This window comes from Schistocerca americana, chromosome 4 (assembly GCF_021461395.2).
Source record: "Schistocerca americana isolate TAMUIC-IGC-003095 chromosome 4, iqSchAmer2.1, whole genome shotgun sequence".
Lineage (NCBI taxonomy): Eukaryota > Metazoa > Arthropoda > Insecta > Orthoptera > Acrididae > Schistocerca > Schistocerca americana.
Window position 1 is genome coordinate 775,465,013 of NC_060122.1, and position 23,783 is coordinate 775,488,795.

At 38.8% G+C, this 23,783-nt stretch overlaps 1 protein-coding gene across 1 annotated transcript in view; it reads right to left on the reverse strand.

Moving 5' to 3' along the window:
* The window catches only part of LOC124612556, a 171,693-nt gene that overhangs the window by 26,652 nt on the left and 121,258 nt on the right, over positions 1-23,783 (reverse strand). Inside the window, exon 7 of the mRNA XM_047140830.1 lies at positions 9,922-11,100. Coding sequence (XP_046996786.1) covers positions 9,922-11,100 — 1,179 coding nt within the window. The remainder of the gene's footprint in view (positions 1-9,921; positions 11,101-23,783) is intronic.

Sequence of the window (23,783 nt, forward strand, 5' to 3'; positions counted from 1 at the left end):
TCTAATCTAATAGGTCTACAGTCACTTGATGGTGCAAAAATGTGAAGTGTGTAAGTCAATGCAATCAAAAGATATGGCTTTTTACATCACATATTTTGATCTCAAGTAGTAAATTGCACAGCAGTCAGTCACAAATGATGTTTATTGCATATGTAAATTTCAGTCACTGTGTGGCTAGGGTCAATGCTAGAGAACATGTGAAGAACCAGTTACAATAAAGTAACATGTGTGCCTTATTAACTGTACAGTTGCATAAGCTTTTAAATGTCAGTCAGTCCCCTATGGAATCAAACGTTATAAAACATATTTCGACTCTTGCAAACTCACCCATCAAGGCCTATATGGGGCTTCTGACTGACTTAGAATCATGAAATTTGTCAAGGAGTAATGTTTCACAGTACACCTAAAGGAAAAAATCTGAATATTGTTAATTTGCAATTATTACACATGGAAAAAAAAATCCAAATGTTTGGTCACTTGTTAGCTGGTTGGCTGCCTGTCTGTCTGTGCCCACCCACTTGTCTGTTAAGACCATTTTTCTAACAAGTACACTATACATATCAAGTTCAACTTTATGTCATATTTGGGTGTATATCAAATGGGAAATGGAGGTGGAATTTTTGTGACAGTACACAAGAAACTCAAATCCACCGAGATAGAAATTGAAGCTGCATGTGAGATTGTTTGGGTAAGACTCAAGATTAGGGGTGGCAAAATATGATAATTGGATCCTTCTATTGTCCACCACACACATCTCCTGTGTAACTGAAAACTTAAGAAAAAACCTCTGTTCACTTGCACATAAGTTCCCCAGTCGTACTGTAATCATTGGTGGAGACTTTATTCATCCAGCAGTTAATTGGGAAAATTACAGTTTTGTTAGTGGTGGGCACGATAAGATACCCTGTGAAACCATACTAAATGCTTCTCTGAAAACTACCTAGAATACGTAGTTAGGAACACCACCCATGATAAGAATATATTGGATCTAATGGTAGCAAATACCTGACCTCTTTGAGGATGTCCATATCGAAAATGATATCAGTAACCATGATGCAGTTGTAGCAACAATGATTAAAAAAAAAAAGAGAGAGAGAGAGAGAGAGAGAGAGAGAGAGAGAGAGAGAGAGAGAGAGCACTAGTGCCGTATCTCAGTGAGGAACTTTCAGCTCAGGACAGGAGCATGTAGAGGAACTAAGGCTCAAGTTTAAAAAGAATAGTTGACTATGTTTTGGATAGATAGAGAATAGTCCACAATGGGGGGACCCTCCTTGGTATACAGTCACTGTAAAGAAACTTCTGAAGAAATGGAGGTTACTGCATAATAGGTGTGAAACAGAGCTAAAGATGCAGAAAAGCTGAATGAAACATATTTTGCTGTCAAGAGAACAGTGCATTGATGCCTTCAGACAGAATATTGTCAAATGATATTTCACAAAACCCAAACAAATTCTGGTCATATATAAAGACTATTAGTGGCATCAAAGTTGGCGTCCAGTCCCTAGTGATTGAGACAGGAACTGAAATTTAGGGTAGCAAAGCAAAGGCTGAAATGCTTAATTCTGTTTTCAAATGCTCCTTTACAAGTGAAAACCCAGGAGAAGTGCCCCAATTTAATCCTTGTACAGTTGAAAAGAAGAATGAAATAAGTACTAGTGTCACTGGTTTTGATAAACACCTGAAATCGTTAAAAGCTTCAGGGTGCAACGGAATCCCTATCATATTCTCTACCGAATTTCCAGCTGAGTTACCAACTTTTCTAACTGTAATCTAGCGTAGATTCTGTGAACAAGAAACTGCCCAGTCCTTAGAAAAAAGCACAGGTCACACCCATCTACAAGAAGGGTAGTGGGTAGTAGAAATGACCCTCAAAATGACCATCCAGTATCCTTGACATCAGTGTGTTGTGGAGTCTTAGTACTTATTCTGAGCTCAACATAATGATGTACCTTGAGAGGGAAGGAAGATTGGGTTTAACATCCTGTCAACATTGAGGTCACTAGAGAATGAGGTATCTTGAACAGAATGACCTCCTCAGTGCCAACCTGTGGATTCCGATAACATCAATCATGTGAAATCCTATTCTCATTTATTTCACATGACATACAGAAAGGTTTGGATCAAGGCAGTCAGGTAGGTGCAGAATTTCTTGATTTCTGAAAAGCATTTGACTCAGTACCACACCTACACATATTGTCAAAAGTATTATCATATGGAGTACAAAGTGAAATTTGTGACTGGATTGAGGACTTTTTGATAGGGAGGATGGAGCATGTTATCTTGGATGGAGAGTCATTGTCAGATGTAGAAATATCTTCAGATGTGTTCTACGAATGTGTGTTGGGACCCTTGCTGTTCCTGTTATATATTAATGACCATGCAGACAATATTAATAGTAACCTCAGACTTTTTGCGGATCACGTAGTTATCTACTATGAAGTACTGTCGGTAAGAAACTGCATAATATTCAGTCAGAGCTTGGTAGATTACAAAGTGGTGCCAAGATTGACAACTTGCTTTAAATGTTCAGAAATGTAAAATCGTACACTTCACAAAATGAACAAATGTAGTATCCTGTGACTACAATATCAGTGAGTTACTGCTGGAATCAACCAACTCTTACAAATAAGTGGGTATAACACTTTATAGGGATATGAAATGGAAGGATCATAAAGGCCCAGCTGTGGGTAAAGCAGGTGGTAGACTTCAGTTTATTGGTAGAATACTGGGCAAGTGCAGTTGGTCTGCGAAGCAGATTGCTTAGAAATCACTTGTGTGACTGATTGTAGAATATTGTTCAATTGTGTGGGATCCATACCAAATAGGGCTGACAGGGGATATTGAATGTAAATGGAGAAGGGCAACACAAATGTTCACAAGTTTGATTGATCCATGGGAGAGTGTCGCACAGATGCTGAAGGAACTAAACTGGCAGCCTTTTGAAGAGATTCTTGTTTCCTGGGATGGATGAACTATCTGCACACATAATTAAGTTTGTACAGAACCCTTAGTGTGCAAGCTTTAATCACACTTATAAGGATTTATTCTAAAACACAACTGTTCGTTATTGTGATCTTTAGTCCAAATACTAGTTTAGTGCAGCTTTCCACATTATAGTGTATCCTGTGCGGCCTCTTCAGCTCTGCATAACTACTGCAACCTACATCCCAACCTACATCCATTTGAACCTGCTTACTGTTGTCAAGTCTTGGTCTTCCTCTACAATTTTCATCCCCAAACTTTCCTTCCATTACCAAACTGATGATTCTGTGATGCTTCAGAATGTGTTTTATCAACCAAACTCCACCTTTAATGAAGTTGTACCCTATATTTCTTCTTTCCCCAATTTGATTCAGTACCACCTCACCCATTATCTGATTTACCTATCTAATCTTCAACATTCACCTATAGCACCATATTTTAAAAGCTTCTGTTCTCTTCTTCCCTTTCATGTACTTCAACTCTTACAACTGCAGTCTGGTTTCTGCACAAATTGTGAATAACCTTTTGCTTCAGAATTTCAAAGATTGTAGTATTATGCTCAAAATAACGTTGTCAAATGCCTTCTCTAAAGCCACAAATGCTGTAAACAAAGGTTTGCCGTTGCTTCAGAACCACAACTGAGCTTCCCTGAGGTGAGCTGCTACAGGTCTTTTTTTTTTACATTTTTTTGTCAGCATTATTTTGTAACCATGAGTTGTTAGACTGATAGTTGGGTAATATACGCACCTGTCAACAACTATCTTCTGTGGAAGAATTTATAATAAACTGTAGAATTTTAGAAAATGTAAAATAATACTTCAGAATACTTTCAAGAGATGAAACAATATGAATAGTGGCAAAAGAAAAGAAAATAGTAGACCAGAGAATAAAATTTCAGACAAAGTAATGTAAATTGCAATGGGAGACAAGTAAATTTTATGAAATGTGGCAGAGAATGATATGTATGTGATTCTGAACATAACCAATAAAGTTGCTATATTTTTGCTTGGTTTCAGAGCTCTCTCTCAACAAGTGCCTGGTTTGACATTTACATTCATGTTAAGAAAGCTTCAGACATGAAGTTTTTTAATTGCCTTAATCGCATGTAGGTACGCTGGATTACTAGTTTCAACGGGACTAAGCCTTTGTCTTGAGATCCACAGTGAACAGGCTACGAAATCATGTTGTGTGATAAACTGCACATTTGTTTTCTACCATCATAATGGACTCATAATAAAGAGAGTAGAACATTAAAAAATATAACTGTGTTATACATGTTTGCAAAATATTGTTGAAAAATAAATAAATAAAAAAATAGACGCTGACCTCAAGGAAGCTCAGTTTTCTCATAAGTCCACTGCGATGGTAATAAAACAAATGTGCAGTTTATTGCATAGTATGATTTCATAATCTGTATGCTGTTGATCCAAAGATGGCAACTTAGTCCTGTTGAAGCTTATAATCCAGTGTACCTATATGCGATCAAGCCAATAACAAACTTCACAAATTATAGGAAGCGTCCTTACATTGAATTCACTGATCACTCAAAATCCAAAAATGTCAGGTGTTTAGTTATATCTGCAGTCTGCAAACCACTGTGAATTGCATGGCAGAGGGTACTTCCAATTGCACCACGTATTAAAATTTCTTCTCCATAAAATCAAGTACGGTGTATGTAAGAAAGACAGCTTAAATCCATCTGTACGTGCTATAATGAGTAAATTTTCATCTCGGTTCATATGGGAGCAGTACACAAAGGATTGTAATATAATCCTAAATTCTTCAGTTAATGGTGGTTCTTGAAACTTTGTAAGTAGGCTGTCACAAAATAATTAGCGCATCTATTTTCAATCATATGTTGATTCAAGTCTTTCAGCATCTCCGTGGTGCTACCCCTGGATTGAACAAACCTATGATCATTCATGCTGCCCTTCTTTGTCACATGAGTGTTTTATAAGCAATCTCCTTTGTAGACTGATTGCACTTACCCAATGAACTGAAGTCTGCCACCTGTTCCTAAGAGTCTGAGGCTACATGAACTACTAGGGCCCAGTATGCTTCCCTGGAACACGGGTGAAGCTACTTTTACATCTGAACTCTCCATCCATGCTGTGTCCTCCGTACGAAGAAATCCTCAATACAGTTACAAATTTTATTTGATATTACTTATGGCTGTAATTTTGTTAATATGCTTTGATGTGATACCGAGTGAAATGCTTTTTGTAAGTCAAGAAATTCTGTATCTACTGGCTGCCTTGTTCCATGGTTTCAGGATGTAATGTGAGAAAAGTAAGAGTTTGGTTACGCATGACCAGTGTTACTGGTGCATGCTGACTGGTAGGGAGAAGGTCATTACTTTCAAGGCACCTCATTATGTCTGGGCTAAGGACATGTTTTAAGGCCCCTCACAAGGTCTAACACCTCAATCCATAGAACTTCTCACTCCACTCAAACCATGCACCCCATCTTTTACCTTCTTCCTAAGACCCACAAACCCCATCATCCTGGCTGTCCTATAGTTGCTGGCTTCAAAGCACCCACCGAACGTATATCTGCCTTAGTTGATCAACACCTGGAACCCATAGTACAAAGACTCCCCTCCTACATCAAAGATAGCAACCATTTCCTAGATCCAGAATGAGATTTTCACTCTGCAGTGGAGTGTGCGCTGATATGAAACTTCCTGGCAGATTAAAACTATGTGCTGGACCGAGACTCGAACTCTGAACCTTTGCCTTTTGCAGGCAAGTGATCTCATCCGACCTGTCCTCACAGCTTCAGTTCTGTCAGTACCTCATCTCCTACCTTCCAAACTTCACAGAAGCTCTTCTGTGAACCTTGCAGAACTAGCACTCCTGGAAGAAAGCATATTGCGGAGACATAGCTTAGCCACAGGTTTGCAGAAGAGCATCTGTGAAGTTTGGAAGGTAGGAGATGAGGTATTGGCAGAACTGAAGCTGTGAGGACAGGTCGTGAGTCGTGCTTGGGTAGCTCAGATGGTAGAGCACTTACCTGCGAAAGGCAAAGGTCCCGAGTTCGAGTCTCAGTCTGGCACACAGTTTTAATCTGCCAGGAAATTTCATTTCCTAGATATCGTCTGAAATCTGTGCCCATCACACTTCCATCACACACCTTGCTTGTCACCAGTGATGCCACCTCCCTCTATACCAACATCCCCCACGTACATGGTCGGTCTGCTGCTGAACATTTCCTCAGTCAGCACATACCTGACTCCAAATCTATGATATCCTTCCTACTCACCTTAATTAACTTTACATTTGCTAACAACTACTTCACCTTTGAGGGGCAGACATACAAACAGATCAGGGGTACAGCCATGGGAACCAGGACGGCTCCTTCCTACGCCAAACTTTTCATGTGTCGCTGGCAAACTTTTCAAGGATTGCTTGGAGGGGGCTTTCCTGGGATCCATACATCTTCAGGCTCTGGTTTGATTTTGGTACATTGATGACATCTTTACCATATGGACTCTTGGTGAGGCTGAGCTGCTAAAATTCTTGGAATCTTTGAATACCTTACCAAAATTAAATTTCACAGGGTCCTATTCTGAATCCCATACCACTTTCCTTGATGTTGATCTTGTCCTCACCGAAGGCCAGCTACACACTTCCGTCCACATTAAACCTACCAACAAACCACAGTACTTACATTTTGATAGTTGCCATCTTTTCCATGTCAAACGTTCCCTCCCGTACAGCCTTGGTATCTGAGGCAAATGCATTTGCTTGGATGCAGACTCTTTGCAGCAATACACCACCACACTCACTTCAGCCAATACACCACTACTCTCACTTCAGCCTTCACTGCTCATAATTACCCCATCAGCCTAATTAAAAAGCAGATTTCCTGGGCCATCACATCCAACCCTGGTACTGCTAATCCCTCCAGCTTTGGAGCACACCAGGTGGTGACTCAGTATTATCCTGGTCTGGAGTGTGTCAATCAACTACTTCGACAGGGCCATGACTTCCTAAAATCATACCCTGAAATGAGATCCGTTCTGTCTGAAATTTTGCCCACCACACCTAGAATAGCTATCCATCACCTTCCCAATCACCGCAATATTCTTGTCAGACCCTATTCTCCTTCTGCACCCATCTGCGTACCCTATGGCTCCTATCCCTGTGATCATGCCCACTGCAAGACTTGCTCTATACATCCTCCTACCACCTATAATAGCCTTGTAACTGTCAAAACATATACTATCAAAGGTATAGCCATCTGCAAAATAACACGTTATATACCAGCTATTCTCTAAACATTGTTCAGCCTTCTACATTAGCACGACTACCACCAAAGGTGAATGAGCACAGGCAGAGGGTGTATACCGGCAACTTGCAATATCTTGTTGTAGAGTGTGCCCTACAACATGGCATTTGTGACCTCGGCGCCTGTTTTATCACACACACCACCTAGATTCTTCCCCTGGACACCAGTTTCTCAGAACTCTGTAGGTGGGAACTAGCACTACAATGTGTCCTTGGTTCTCACCCCCCACCTGGCCTAAATTTACATTAATTTCTTAAGTCTCATCTTTTCTTCACTGTAACTACTCTTTGCTTCACTCTGTTTTAGTTTTCTACATATTTAATTGTCTTTACCATCTAATTTTCACCGGCCCCCTCCCACCTCTGTTATGTAAAATGCACCTAGATTCCCACTCTTATTAACGTGTGCAAGATGTTTCAGTAGTAATCTCTGTCTTGCTATTACCCTATCTTCCAACTTTTTTTAAGCTCTCAGGTTTTCAAATCTTGTCCAATGCAGTCCCCAACAATCAGACATTCCTTCTCATACTGTACAGTAAGTCTCCCTTGACCCGCAGTTCTGGGTGACTTTCCCAAAATCTACCCCTTTCCTAGACCTCTCCAGTCCTTTTCCTTCACCCTTCTTCCTTTCCCTTCAACCTTTCTGCCTGAAGAAATAGCCACTGGCTCCGAAAGTTTGCCAGTCACAACAGTCTTTTATGTGTGTGTTCTGCAGCCGCTTGGTGAGTAGATTTTCTGTCTATCCAATTCAATGATTACGTACTTTTTATTCATTTGGCCTTCACTTCTAAGATGTGCTTCATTTATCTCCCAACTTTGAATTCACACAAATATTCCCTAACTATAGCTTTGCAGTGAAGTGCAATAGTTACAGCAGGTGACATTTTACAAAAGTTGTGATGCAAAATTGTCAATAGCACATTTTTTTCCCCATGCAATCCACTCTTCTCTGTGTCCCCCAACTCTGGAGGGATTTTATCTCTATCACTGTATGTTTTCTATGACATTTCCTAGAAATGTCATAGAAAACTGTATGTTTTCTATGACATTTGTCTTGTTATATTTTTGATATATTTTCTTCATTTACTTGCTACTTATATATATATGTATACCTGTCCTTTTTCCCCCTAAGGTAAGTCTTTCCGCTCCCGGGATTGGAATGACTCCTTACCCTCTCCCTTAAAACCCACATCCTTTCGTCTTTCCCTCTCCTTCCCTCTTTCCTGATGAGGCAACAGTTTGTTGCGAAAGCTTGAATTTTGTGTGTATGTTTGTGTTTCTATCGACCTGCCAGTGATTTCGTATGGTAAGTAACATCATCTTTGTTTATATATATATAAAAGCCTTTCCTCAGCCTCTAAATTAATAACATAGGCCTATGTGAATTAACCAATGGTATGGGTAGCAGTCATCACTAACACATGTATGTCGGATCAAAACACATCATTTCAATAACATTAGGGTGAAGCTGTGAACAATGCATTTTCCAAGGCAATAATTCCAGTACATGTAGAGTAAGCACTATTCTGTCCATCATTGTTCACAAAACCATTACTGTGTTTTTCCCACAAATTGTGGCAACTTAATACTGTGCTCCTTGTTTTTTCTATTTACATGATTACAAGAACCATAGTTTAATACATACCACAACAAATAGTTTCATTATATTGGTTTTTGTTTCCAGAACGTGTATACCTTAAAATATTGAAAAAACTGAATAATTTGCAGATGATTTAATCACACTACAACTTACCTTTAATCTAATTGCCTAGCACAGATGTACCACAAATATCTACAGGGGCAAGGAGAATGATTTCACACCCTGGATGTTGATAACAATGAAATATTATTTTTGTAAACTTTTTGAAATTCACACATATCAGTGGAATAGTATTGTTTTTAAGGCTTTTTAATGCAGTTGTGTTGTGTGTTTTATTTGTTCAAATGGATTAACTGGAATATCATGCTCTTACATAAAAGTCCTTGTTTCTGAAAATTTGGTGCCAATGGATATTCATCCAAAGTTGGCTAAAGTTTAAAAAGGTTTACTTAATTAAAATGTGTACATATTTGTCTTGATGATCCACAGGGATGTGCTATAACAGCAGTCACAAATGAAACTATCACAAGAGTGCACAATATGGTATAGAAGATCAATTATTAGAGTTTTAGAAAATCACTGATCTCACAGGCATAAGAAGAAAGAATCTGGTATCTTTTACATTAATAATCAAGTATGAGAAAACTTTATGGAAGAGGAGTGCTGCTAAGTGCTTCTGCGAATGCCAAAAGTCTCTCAAAAATGTACAGGTCATTTTACGAAGAATCCAACTAATCTTTTGCCCTTATTTGTTACTGTTCCAGATCAGAAACAAAACCCCAACCAAAGCTGCATATGTTAGTTCATCATGCCGTCCCAAAAAGGAATGTTGGGTAGATGGGTATTTTGAAGACCTTGTAGAATCACAAGTCAAAGATATCTATTTACTGGAAACATACGGGATAAAGAGCACTGAGCTAAAATGGATTATGTCGAAAAACAAGAATATCTTTTACCTAAAAAAGAATTATTTCTCTGCCAGGTTGAGAAGGTTTTTTCTTGCCCCTGTATGTTAATGTTACATGTAGGATAAAGCTTTATGTTTTATACCTTCATTTGTACTGCTGATGAATTTTTGTAGCATCTTCCTCCAATTTTACCAAGAGTGCTCCGCCAAGATTCTTTGGATAAATCTTGCATTATAATTTCATTTTCTTCTGACCTCACAATAAGGGCTCTTTTAGTGTGACGGTCAGAATGTGTATCACAAATCCGCAAATCCGGAGAAGAACATAAAAGTTTTTCATTTTGTTGGGAAAATGCCATATTTGCATTTCTGTTTCTTAAATATCGTATTATATATCTACGTATCTCTCTCAATTTTTTGTCACTATTAACCCCAGGCACAGCCCTTAATCTTGAAAGACTACTTTGATACGTAAGCCAATTCTCCAAATTTTCACCAAGATCTGTAAGATTTGATTCTACTTTGTTTCTGCCTTCAGCTCCACCAAGAATATTTTGAAATGTTTTCAAGGCATTGAATACTGACATCACACCTTCATGATAAGGGCTGAATTCTTGGAAACTTGGAGGTCCCAAAATTACTGGGGCTATACCTGCACTTGTCACCCTTCTCTTCTTTGGTAACTCACAAATTTCGCTTTCATTTTGATTGTGCCGCCTTTTACGTTTGATCGCAACATTTGCAGTTACTTTACTACACACACTCATTTTATCAGGCAACTTGTAATTCTGTCTTACGGTGCAAGTATCATGAGTGAGTGCACTGTAAGAGCTAACTGTCAATGGTAACTCACATGCCTGAGGTTTTGCCACAGCATTTTTTTCCTTGTAGTCTACAGGCACCTTATGTGCATGGATATTACAAGCTGAACACTGCCTGTGGATTGCAGCTTTACTTATATCAAATGTGTCTAAGTTTCTGTTCGTAGAAACTTTGATGTTACCAAATTTCCAGTGAGTAGTGACAACCTGCAGATGAGCTGCAGCCAGTTTGTTAGTTGAAGATGGATGTTTAACATATCTGTCATATGTTAATATGGTTTCATTTTGGCAGTGTGTTCCTGCATCTATAATTGGAAAGGAGGAGTTTTTCCTAGCATTAACAGAGCTCCCAATCTCTTTGGGTTCATATTCTAAATCATGATGTAACTTTATTGTGGGACTAGTTGCCCCACTGCTATTTATAATTTCTGTTTTCATGCTGGCTGCTGCTACTCCTGAGGCATCTTGTTCTTTGTTATAACCAACAATCATAGCTTGATTCTGAAACAGAATAAAGCATAATTTATCAAATATTAGTAGAGACTATGAAAATAGAGTCATCAGTTTGTTATTTCTAAAGGTAACTTGGTAGAATGGATGTGCTTGCTCACATTAAATGTATGCTAATGAAAGTACTGGTCATTAAGTGTACAGGAGCTCAGAATTACAATCTTTAGTTGTAGTCACTGAATAAAGACACATCTACATCGATACTCTGCAAAACATTTAAGTGCCTGGCGGAGGGTTCATTGAACTATGTTCACAATAATTCCCCATTATTCCAATCTCGAATAGAGCGCACAAAAAACAAACACGTATATCTTTCCGTGCAACCTCTGATTTCCCTTATTTTATTATGAAGATCATTTCTCCCTATGTAGGTCAGCATCAACAAAATATTTTCGCATTCAGAGGAGAAAGTTGACGATGACAATTTTGTGAGAAGATTCTGCCGCAGTGAGAAACACCTGTGTTTTAATGATGTCTACCCCAAATCCTTTATCATGCCTGTGACACTATCTCCCCTTTTCACAATAATACAAAACGTGCTGCTCCTTGTTGAACTTTCTCAATGTATTCTGTTAATCCTACCTGGTATGGATCCCAGACCGTGCAGCAGTGCTCTAAAAGAGGATGGACAAGCATAATGTCTGTCTCTGCAGTAGATCTGTTACATTTTCTACATGTTCTACCAATAAAATACAGTCTTTGATTTGCCATCCACACATTTTCTGTGTGTTCTTTCCAATTTAAGTTGTTCATGATTCTAGCTATTTAGTTGAATTTATGGCCTTTAGATTTGACTGATTTATTGTGTAACCAAAGATTAATGGATTCCTTTTAGCACTCATCTGGATGACCTTATACTTTTCATTATTTGGGGTCGATTGCCAATTTTTGCACCATACACATATCTTTTCAAAATCTTTTGCAATTTGATTTGATCTTCTGATGAGTTTACTAGACGATGAACGACAGCACTGCAAACAACCCAAGACATCTGGACAGATTGTCTCCTAAATTGCTTATATAGATACGAAACAGCAGATGGCCTATAATACTACCATGGGGAACACCAGAAATAACTTCTGTTTTACTCTATGACTTTCTGTCAGCTACTACGAACTGTGACCTCTCTGACAGCAAATCATGATTCCAGTCACATAACCGAGATGACATTCCATAAGCACACAATTCCACTACAATCTGCTTGTATTGTATAGTGTCAAAAACTTTCTGGAACTCGAGAAATACAGAATCAATTTGAAACCCCTTGCCAATATCACACAATACTTCATGACTTTAAAGAGCTAATTGTACGCCACAAGAATGACGTTTTCTAAATCCATATTGACTGTGTGTCAATAGACCATTCTCTTTGAAGAAATTCATAATGTTTGGACACAATACATATTCCAAAATCCTGCTGCATATCAACGCCAATGATATGGGCATGTAATTTAGTGGATTACTCTTACTACCTTTCTTGAATATTGATGTGACACACAACTTTCCAGTCTTTGGGTACTGACCTTTCGTCGAGTGAGTGATTGTATATGATTATTAAGTGTGGAGCTATTGCATCAGCATACCTAACTGGTATACATTCTGGACCCAAAGACTTGCTTTTATTAAGTGATTTAAGTGGCTTCACTACTCCGAGGCTATCTCTTTCTAAGTCACTCATGTTGGCAATAGTTCTTGATTCAAATTCTGAAATATTTACTTTGTCTTCTTTGATGAAGCAATTTGGAAGGGTGTATTCAGTAACTCTGCTTTGACAGACAGCATTGCTGCCGATAGTATTTCTTTGATTGTGTTTTGCCGCTAGCATACTTTACATATGACCAGAATTTCTCTAGATTTTCTGCCAGGTTTTGAGACAAAGTTTCATTGTGTAAACTATTATAACATGCATTGAAGTCCACACTGAATTTCAAGCTTCTGTAAATAATTGCCAATCTTGGAGATTTTGCATTTGTTTAAATTTGGCGTGCTTTTTTCATTGTCTCTGCGACACTGTTCTGACCCGTTTTGTGTCCCAATGGGGATCAGATCCATCATTTGTTAATTTATTTGGTACAAATCTCTCAATTGCTTTAGATACTATTTCTCTGATGAATTTTTATCTGCTTTTCTGAAACAGTATATTTTTGTATACCTAAAAACAAAGATGATGTGACTTACCAAACGAAAGCACTGGCACGTCGATAGACACACAAACAAACACAAACATACACACAAAATTCAAGCTTTCGCAACAAACTGTTGCCTCATCAGGAAAGAGGGAAGGAGAGGGAAAGACGAAAGGATGTGGGTTTTAAGGGAGAGGGTAAGGAGTCATTCCACACTCATATGAGTGTGTGTGCGAGTGTATACCTGTCCTTTTTCCCCCCTAAGGTAAGTCTTTCCGCTCCCGGGATTGGAATGACTCCTTACCCTCTCCCTTAAAACCCACATCCTTTCGTCTTTCCCTCTCCTTCCCTCTTTCCTGATGAGGCAACAGTTCGTTGCGAAAGCTTGAATTTTGTGTGTATGTCTGTGTTTGTTTGTGTGTCTATTGACATGCCAGCGCTTTCGTTTGGTAAGTCACATCATCTTTGTTTTTAGGTATATTTTTCCCATGTGGAATGTTTCCCTCTATTAATTCAAAGTATATTTTTGTTTATTTTTGGAGGATTTGGGTGTCATTCTATGACAAATTTGTATTCACTAATCCCTGTATCCATTTTGATGCTTGTTGTTAGCTCAGGATTATTTGTTGCTAAGAGCTCAAGTGTGTTTTCACAACCGTTTACTATTTGTGTGGGCTCATGAACTAACTACTCGAAATAATTTTCAGAGATTGTGGTTAGCACAATTTCGGATGATTTTTTATGCATTCCTCTGGATTTAAATATGTATTTTTGCCAATATATAAAGGGTAAATTAAAGTCATCTGTGTTGGGAGGTCGGTAAAAGGATCCAACTATTATTTTATTCTGGTTGCCAAGAATGACTTCTGCCCATACCAACTCATTGGAGCTATCTATTTCAATTTTGCTATGAAATAAACTACTTCTAACGACAACAAATGTGCCACTGCTAACTGCGTTTAGCCTATCCTTTCTGAACACTGTTAAGTTCTTCACAAAAATTTGGCTGAACTTATCTCCAGCTTTAGCCAGCTTCCAGTGCCTATAATGATTTGAGCATCAGTGCATTATATCAGCCCTTGCAGCTCTGTTACATTCCCAACACACCTATGACAATTTACAACTGTTATACCAATGGTTCCTGGATCTATGTTCTTCCTGTGCTCAACCTGCACCCTTTGAAACTGAAGCCCTTTCTGTGTTTAGCCGAGACCCTCCTACCTAAAAAAAACTGCCCAGTCCATGCCACACAGCCTCTGCTACTTGCAAAACAAAGATATGCTAGCATAAATAATGATGTTGAGGTATCTACCCAGTTTTTGACATTGGATTAATCAAAAAATAGATGATGGTTTTAGTGCTTCAGTTGTTCTTCATAGTCTCCCCTCAATTGCATGCAGCACATAGAAGATTCATACATCCCAATGAAACGGTTGAAAAAGGCTTTCTTCAGGATGTACTCCAAACTGCATGTTACAATGTCTTGAATGTTGGTTTTGTCATCAAAACATTGACCATTCATGTGAACTTTTGCACTCTGACGTTTTATGGTAGGATTGTATTCATAACAGTTGCCTCATCCCTGTGATTACTTTTTTCTGAAAAATACTGACTGCATTTTGCATTTCTATCAAGTCACGGCAGGCGTCCATGCATTGTTATTGTTCAGGACTTTAGGTGTGCGAGACAAACTTTGCGCACACTTTTCTTTTCTTAAAAACATTCCAGAGAATGTCTAACATTTGATTTAGAGATGATGCTCTGTTACAATTTGTGACACAACACAGAGACACTATGGCCACATGACCATTACTTAACACTGTCTGCTCATAAATGACTGGTCAAATCACATCTGTTGCTTAGTTGTAAGTTCATAAGTTCACACTGCCACTATAGTTACTGTGTTGACATGGGTTATACCCTAGGAATAAAATCAGTGTCAAAACCTTTTGGACAGATGGTGTTTGTAGAAATCCAAAAGAAAGGTATCACAAAATTCATGATGATACACAGTTGTGATGCCAGCTGATAGATAAGAATTAGCAATGAATATCAATGAGGATGGATTGCAGCTAAAAATGTAGATGACCTTCAGTAGGAGCTCATTTTTACCACCAAGTTGTAAGTCTCCTGTGGGACATCCAAATCCCCTTACGAGCCAAGAAAAACCATTATCAGCCATATTTTTTACGTCTAGAGAATCTGCAACCACATTTAGCACTAATAAATTGCTAGTCTTGGTTACCAATATTCCTTTTAATTTTTTACTCTTTATGACGCGTTTTGCCCCCAGCATCATCAGATCTTTGGTACAAAATATAGCATGAGCAATGTGGGAAAACAATTATGGGTACAATGATGCAATACGGCAAATGTAATAAAAGGCTAGGTGAAGAAGTAATTGTACATGACACAATGAGTTGAGTTCATACCTTAATGGATACATAGTATCTAGTCAAATGTTAACATTCTTCCTTAATGTCAGTGGCCAAAACTGCTCATTACATTCAGCACAACACAGTAAACAGCTTAGAGGCAACATTTATACCAGATCACAAAATATCTGACACACATGAATGCTTAATTACAATTAATTTATAAGCTGTTATGTTGTATTCTATGCTTAAATAATGGATCACGTTTTTCAAAGATGGCGACAGACATGTACATATGAATCAATACAAATTATGTAGCTAACATTAAGTGTAATTAAGCATTCATGTGCAACAGATATTTTGTGATCTGGTATAGATAGTGCTTATTACAGCAGTTCATGGTAAAAGATGTTTACTTGGTAATATGCATAATTGCAGGAGTGAGTTTGACAACTCCTGTTAAGAAAGAACATTTACAACTGACTAGATACTATGTATTCACAAAAAGATATGTATCTCAACTCATTGCGTTATGTACAGATATTTGTTTCTCCACTTCATCTTATGTTACTTTTTGTATTTTGTGTCACTGTACAGAAAACTGTTTTCCACTTTTCTCATGTTATATTTTCTAGCACAGAAGTTATGATCCTAAGAATGAAACACATCATAAAATATAAAAAGAAAAAGAAATTTTGGCAACCAAGACAGGAGTAATTTATTGCAACTATTTATGCCCCTGAAACCCGAACTATCAGTAATAGCAAACACAGTGGTACTCTCCAGGCTGTAGAAGTGAAGTTCTTGAGGTCGATGTTCTATAACACCAGAAAATATCCGTCAAGATGCAAAGCAGTCACTACAAAGGATAGATGAAACTAGAACAGGGAGCAAATGACTTGAAAAGGAATGTGAAAGTGAGACCTAGAGGCTGTCCCGGGAGACAGTTGATCACTCAAACAAAATAGGATCTGGAAGGAAGATGAAAGTAATGGCACAATGTTGGGAAAAGTGCTCTTATACGACACCTGGGCAGCTGGAGATGGTTAATCAATGACTACACTGAGATGTCCCTGAGAAGAAAGAGGCATTAAAGCACAGGACAGATTAAGGTCATCATGAAGAGTGTAAGGGAGTGGATGTAGTCCGCAACAATCCTTTGCTTCGCAATTTGACGTTAACTGTACATTAGTCGAAAGGGATAAGTAATTCCAGTTACAGCAACTACATTGCAAAACCAATCTACATGAAAAGGAAAACAAGTAGGTAAAGGACATAAATAGAAGATTTGGTTTGCTAAGCACATAAATTGCAGATGAGCCAGCCACCCTGCATCACACCAAGCTTCTAGTCTAAAAGCTTGGGCTGGAAGCCAGAAAGTAAACAAACATTTTAAAGTTTTACCACACTTGTTCCTGTCAGCTAAAACAGTAAGTAGGTCCCCCACTTCAAACTGCTTCTGCCCTCTAATCAAAATATAAAATGCTGTTAATATGCAGTGACACATACATCACAGATGGATGGAGCAGGAGGACATGGAGTACGATCTGTGCGTAAAAGGAAAGTAACCGATTTGAAGGCAGATGAAAAAGTAATTCAACTGGTCATAATGATCGATCTGTATGCTATTGCCAGACTGCTATCTTCTGTCCTCTACTGCCTGCCAGTCTCCCTCCTACTGTCAAATGACTCTCCATCTCTGAAGTGACGCTGCAGCCTGTTAGGGAACTGGCACATTGTGTCATATGATGACCTCTGCAGAGGCCTTGTAGCCACAAGAGTGATATAGATTTTTCCTGTTGTTAAAGCTGCTGAGGAATACCTTGTGTTTTTGTCACTTCCTCTGCAAGTTACATGTGTTGTATTGCTTGTATACACTAAGAGAATCAGTTTAGATGATAAATTTTTCACTACGATGATAACTCATCTATATCAATCTTTTCAGGAACAAATTTGAGGTGACTTACCGAACAAAAGCGCTGGCAGGTCGATAGACACACAAACAAACACAAACATACACACAAAATTCAAGCTTTCGCAACAAACTGTTGCCTCATCAGGAAAGAGGGAAGGAGAGGGGAAGGCGAAAGGAAGTGGGTTTTAAGGGAGAGGGTAAGGAGTCATTCCAATCCCGGGAGCGGAAAGACTTACCTTAGGGGGAAAAAAGGACAGGTATACACTCGCACACACGCACATATCCATCCACACATACAGACACAAGCAGACATATATATATATATATATATATATATATATTTCCCACGTGGAATGTTTCCTTCCATTATATTGATTTTCAGGAACAAATATAGTTCTGGACCATACACAATAAGAGTTGTTGGGGGGCAAATCCTAAATATACAGTTGATAAAATTGACTGAAAAACCAAGGGAGTTCCTTCACTTCGAAACATCAGTGTATATTAAAATACAGTTATGCTAACTGAGCCTTCCATTAGTAATTGGTAGAACAACTTTAAATTTATAAATGAAAATGTACAGCAGAACAGCCACAATTTTGGGCTTTTCATTTTTTTTAAATGTACATTTGTGATGCCTGCATAAAATGCTGCAAAATGAATACTTCAAAATTACATGAAGACAGCATTTTGTTTTGAAATTTGCAGATTTCAAATAATTCAGCTCCCCTTAAGAAGTCAAGGCAATGATCAGCCAAAATGCTTCTGTAAAATATTGATAGAAGCTATAAGCATAAAGTAATCTCATCTTCTACAATATTTGAACATTTAAGCTGCATGCCATTGCTTGTAATTTGATTTGAGACATTGTCGCCAGAGGTGGTCATTGTCACCAGCATGAACAAGAGGCAGTCAGTGTGTGTCGGGAACCACATGAACAACTAGACAGTGCCATACTGTAATATAAATCACGTTGTGCAGAAAGTGGTAATATTCCTATTTTATTCCAATGTGGTTTGAATTATTCTGAACAAACTTGTAAAATTGTGAACAATTGCGAATTAGTTACGGCCACATAAGTGGTTATTTTCAATGAAGGATTTCCAGAATATAGGTGAGTGTTTTCCTAGTTTGTGGTACAGAGCTCTGAACTAGCCTTACTACCTATGTAGCTAACACTGTCAGGTATCATCTGTTGCAGTGTGGACAATGAATAGTTTCAGACTATGTGCCATCGGAAGATGGCTGATTAATATAAACTTTGTTGTGCTCTGCTTGAATGTGAGTGTACATACACACTACGTACATTTCATTTCATAATGCTCCCTGTACAGATATATGAAACTCTGTCAAATACAGTATCAATATACCAGTCAATTTTGAGAGGGCACTTTCAAAACTACATTCATATCTGAAAGGCAATTTCGGTGGTTTCTAAAGTGATTTTTAAAGTCATTCCACTTACGAATGACATAGAGAGGGAGTTTTAAACCAGTTGTGCCTTATGGAGTGCTGTTTCTAGATGTATTTCTCATAGGTTTGTTCAACATGTGACTATTATGGAAATGTTCCATGAGCTCAAATGAGAATCCCCAGAGGGAAGACATTATTTTTGTAAAACACTACTGAGAAAGTTCAGAGAACTGGCATTTATGACTGACTGCAGAATGATTCTACTGTCACCAATGTACATATTGCATAAAGACTGAAAAGATAAAGTAAGAGAAATTAGGGCTCATAGAGAGGCATATAGACAGTTGTTTTTCCCTCACTCCATTAGCAAGTGGAACACGAAAGGGAATGAATAGCAGTGGTACAAGGTACCCTCTGCTATGCACAGCACGATGGCTTGTGGAGTATGTATGTGGATGTGGATGTAGACATATATGTAGAGTTGCCATTTGTTGTTAAGCTGTGTCTCATGAGTCTTAATGCAGTGGCTGAAAACAGGGGTGGTTTTAGAAGCTGCAGAGGCCATCCTAATTATCTCATGATGCACCACATCTAACATTTTTATATAGAACAGACTAGCAAGTATGCAGGCCATTCATCTGAGGTTGCACAAAAATTCTGAGAAACTGGAGTACATGGATTCCATTTGACATTCATTACATATTGTGAAGTCACAGGAGTAAGAAGTGCTTGGAGTGAAAACTCCACGTGACTATAAGATGAGAATTACAAACATGATATTTAATCAGTTAGTAATTTGAGTGAAAGCACAAAAGAGAGAGAAACCTTCACAAGAAAATGACTCAAAAGAGCAACAAGAAAGGCAACTTGCACTAAGGAATGGGTGGGGGCTCTGGATGAAGAGTTCAGTGAAAGCCTTTCTGTCTAAACCTTCATGAGGGGGCACGTAGAAAACTTAAGCAAATGCATTGATACAGTGACTGCTTGTAAGCTGTTTGGGAGAAGGAGGAGCAATAGGGGAAGTATTCTTTTCTTGCAAAGATACCTATACCTGTCTTCTCTCTCTCGCTAGAGTTATACTTTTTCTGAGCTTTTAAATGCTTAGCATAGATGTGTGAGAAAGCTATGACAATTGCACAACATTTAGATATGGCTTAAGTTCAAAAGTGTGTGACTGCAATGATTCTATATGAATATTTGGGATGGAGGGTGATTAATGAGCTGAATTCTACACATTCAGTACCAGCAAAAAAGAAAAGCATTCTTGCAAAATAATGCTGTACATCATCTCTGGTACCTACCGATATGAAAGAGCACATGAAATAGAAGTCTTTTAAATACCCTGACCAGAAATGGGACTTTAAGGGACAGATTTAACAATCGCAATGCTTACCTTGATAATGGTTACTAAAGACAAAAAATTTTGTGTTGGTATAGTTACTAAAATCTACTTAAAAGACAAATGAATATACTTTGCTCAAATATAAAATATAAATTTCTTGATCTACATAAAGTTGTTAAACAGATAAAAAGAAAAGCATTCTTGCAAAATAATACTGTACATCAGCTCATCATTACGTAGATCAAGAAAATAAATTTCTTAATTTACATAAAGTTGTTAAACAGATATAAAGTCATCCCTATGACAGTAGCTGAAATGTAAGTGGTTTCCTTGTCTTATTGGTGCAATAAAACCTTCTCAGCTTAATACCTTTACCAGAAGGTGGGAAGATAGAATACAGTTGCAAAATGTCACAGATGCCTGCGAATCGCCATGGTCAGTATGTAGAAACTCCTGATAGAAACATTAGCAGGTAGCTGTGTAAAGCACGTAAATGCTATTAATGTTCACTTTATTGGAAACATCAACATACATAGAAAACATGTATGCTATACGATGGTAAGCATGAACTGACAGAGTCAAAGATATTCTCCCTGTGAAAGTCTCAACTCACTGCCAAAGAGTTTTGTATTCACCTGCTTACATTATTGTTGATGAGGTCCTGGCATTGTAAGCTCCACTGGCTGGTTCTCCCTGGGTCTGAGATGGTGTCGATCAGGAAGTATTGATTTGCTTAGTGCCCTAACACATACAGCCTACTGCTGACACTCAGAAACGGGCCAAAACCAATTTGGTTTACATGCCTGAGCTGTAGGCAGCTTTGCTGAGTGCTGCAATCCAAATTGCGACATGTGTGTGGTGGTTTCCTAGCATAGGGCATTTGTGCGCTTGGTCACATAAGAGAGTGCGAAACTAACACAGCCATGGTCACATTGTCTCACCTATGTGAGGAACATTAATGATGGCCATGGGTACGGTTGGTGATGCTGGCCATATATCAGCATCCTCATGGCAGAGGCTAGCGACATCATTATCGTGAGTGCATGGAATTGCTCAGATCATGTTGGCTGCTAGCAACTGTGGGCAGGGTGTTGCACTAGAAACGTATAGGTACCAGTGATCGTTGTTTGGTGCATCCATGCAAAGTCATTGCTGCAAGATTGCAAAAAGTTTCTCAGCCAGGACTAACATGCATTCCATTGCTTTGTTTTTGTGCAACATTTGACACCAGTACCCATGGTGGCAGTTTGATGGGCCAAAGCATTCAAAGCAAGATGACTGGCATGAGAGACAACTGAAGTATGTAGATACCTCCAGAGCTGAGAGAGTGTTCTGTTGCCCTCTAGGTCCTCTTAAATCACCTGTCCCAACCATTGCTCTGGTGTTCTTGCGAGTCAGTGGAGCAATGCCCCTTTCTTGGTGGTGAATTTGCTATCTGTCAGAGGTGCTAGTAAGATGTCACTGATAGTGTGGTATGCTCCTATGTTGAGTAATAGGATGACAAATTTGGAAGTGTCATCAAAGATACCCTGGTTCTAGAGGACGAAATCAATGGTCACGAGCCAAGTTGCCATGACTACCCCAGTTGGAATGGGTGTATTCTTTTGTTTCTGCAGTGGGTTGTGTGGTCTGAGGGAGGTGGCAGTGGTGGGTAGTGGACGAGATCCCTGGGACCATAAGTGGTGCAGATGGCAAATCAAGAATCTTCTCACATGTTCCAGCCAGCTGGACCCAGTATGAGGTTATGAGTGGATTTGGCTGGGTTGTAACCGACACTGACGGACCAACTGAATCAAATGATGTGCTGTTCTGTATTCTTGAAATAGTCTGTGGAACACTGTCTTGTAGGCGGGAAGACAGACTGAGCTCAAGGTCAAAAGTCATTATACGTTGTTTGTGCATGTGAGAATCATTGTTGCCGACATGGTAGAACGTCACTTTTACATTCCACACATAATTTAGGCTGATCTGGATGGTGAAAAATATTAGCGAGTCTCTGCAGGAGACATCGTTTTGCTTAAATTGTTCATAAAGGCAGCAATTGTGCGACAGTTCCTCTGTCAAAGGAAACACAATCTGGTGAAGTGCACTTATGTATTATGTTGAACTACTGTTGCTCGTTGCGGGGTCACCAATCCAGGAATTCCTAGTGGGAATGCTTGCAAGTAGTTGCAGAAAGCAGATAAATGCTATTAACAAGAGTTTATTGCTAACAAGGACATACGTAGAAAACACTTGTACATGATACAATGGCAAACACTGAATTAGTCTCGTTTTCTTGTGCTTGCATTATTATTGTGGGGTCTTCCAAGTAATCCTAGAAGACTATCGCATCAACATTCTGCAGACCCTTCAAGTGGAAAAATGATCAAATGTTTTTATTAAATTGCAATTGCACACCCATCTGCACTAATTAATTCGCTCATTGCATTCTGAAGAGCCCAGGATGAAGGTGAACCTTCAGGGAATTGGAATGAGTCAAATAACGTATTAATAAAGAGAAGTAGCTCCTCAAAAAACATTAACAATTACCTATAATTAAACTGCTGTGCACAATTAGCACTAACAAAAGCAAATTTAATGCAATAGCAAAACTATTATGAGTGCTGCTATTTTCTAATATTTATCTTGAATTAATACGTATTTCAGCTTTATGTAGTTTGTCGGGAGATTATAATTCATTTTTACAGAAGAACGAGAAATTACTCCCTGAGACCTAGACGGGAAGTGAACATGCATTGTGGAGATTTAAATCAGAGGTCAAGCGGAATTATGTATGCATACACCATGCTGTACTTGTCTGCTCTGATAAAAAATGAAAGTTCAAAGTAGAGTTACAGTGTTCAACATCAAGTTTGTGTGTTTACCCACTGCTTAATAACTCCCCTATCTTGGATGTTTATCTTTTTATATCAACAGTCATCCTTTCTTTGCTTTCCATTTCAGTCATTCTAAATAACAATTCTGCATTTGATTAGTGTAAAAAATGAGATTAACGATTATGGAAAGGTTAGACTGTTGCTAATCATAAAGATGACATGAGGAGTTGCAAAGAGGCACAATGAAAAGACTATTACACATTAGGCTTATGGCCAAAGCCACCTCACACACATGACCACTACCTCTGGCTGCTCAGGCCTGACTGAAACTGAAAAGCATCAAATTGGAGCAACAATCTGTAGTGGAGTGGGGAAGGGAGGCTAGCAGAGTACAGGTGGGGCAGAGGGGGGGGGGGGGGGGGGGGGGAGGAGATGAGGCAACAGTGCTGCTTGATGGAACATGCAGAGACTAGAGGTGGCAGACAACGCTATCTGGTGCAGTGTTGCAAGGTTTGGGAATGGAGGGAGGGGGGAAAACAGGGAGTGGAAAAGAGAAGAGCAGAGGAGGGAAAACAATTGGTGGTTGCACTGGCAGAGAGCAGTGCCCAGTGAGGGTGAGGGGACATGAGTTGGGAGAGGAGGCAGAAATTGTTGGGTGGAGGTTGTGGGGACAGTTGGTTACCA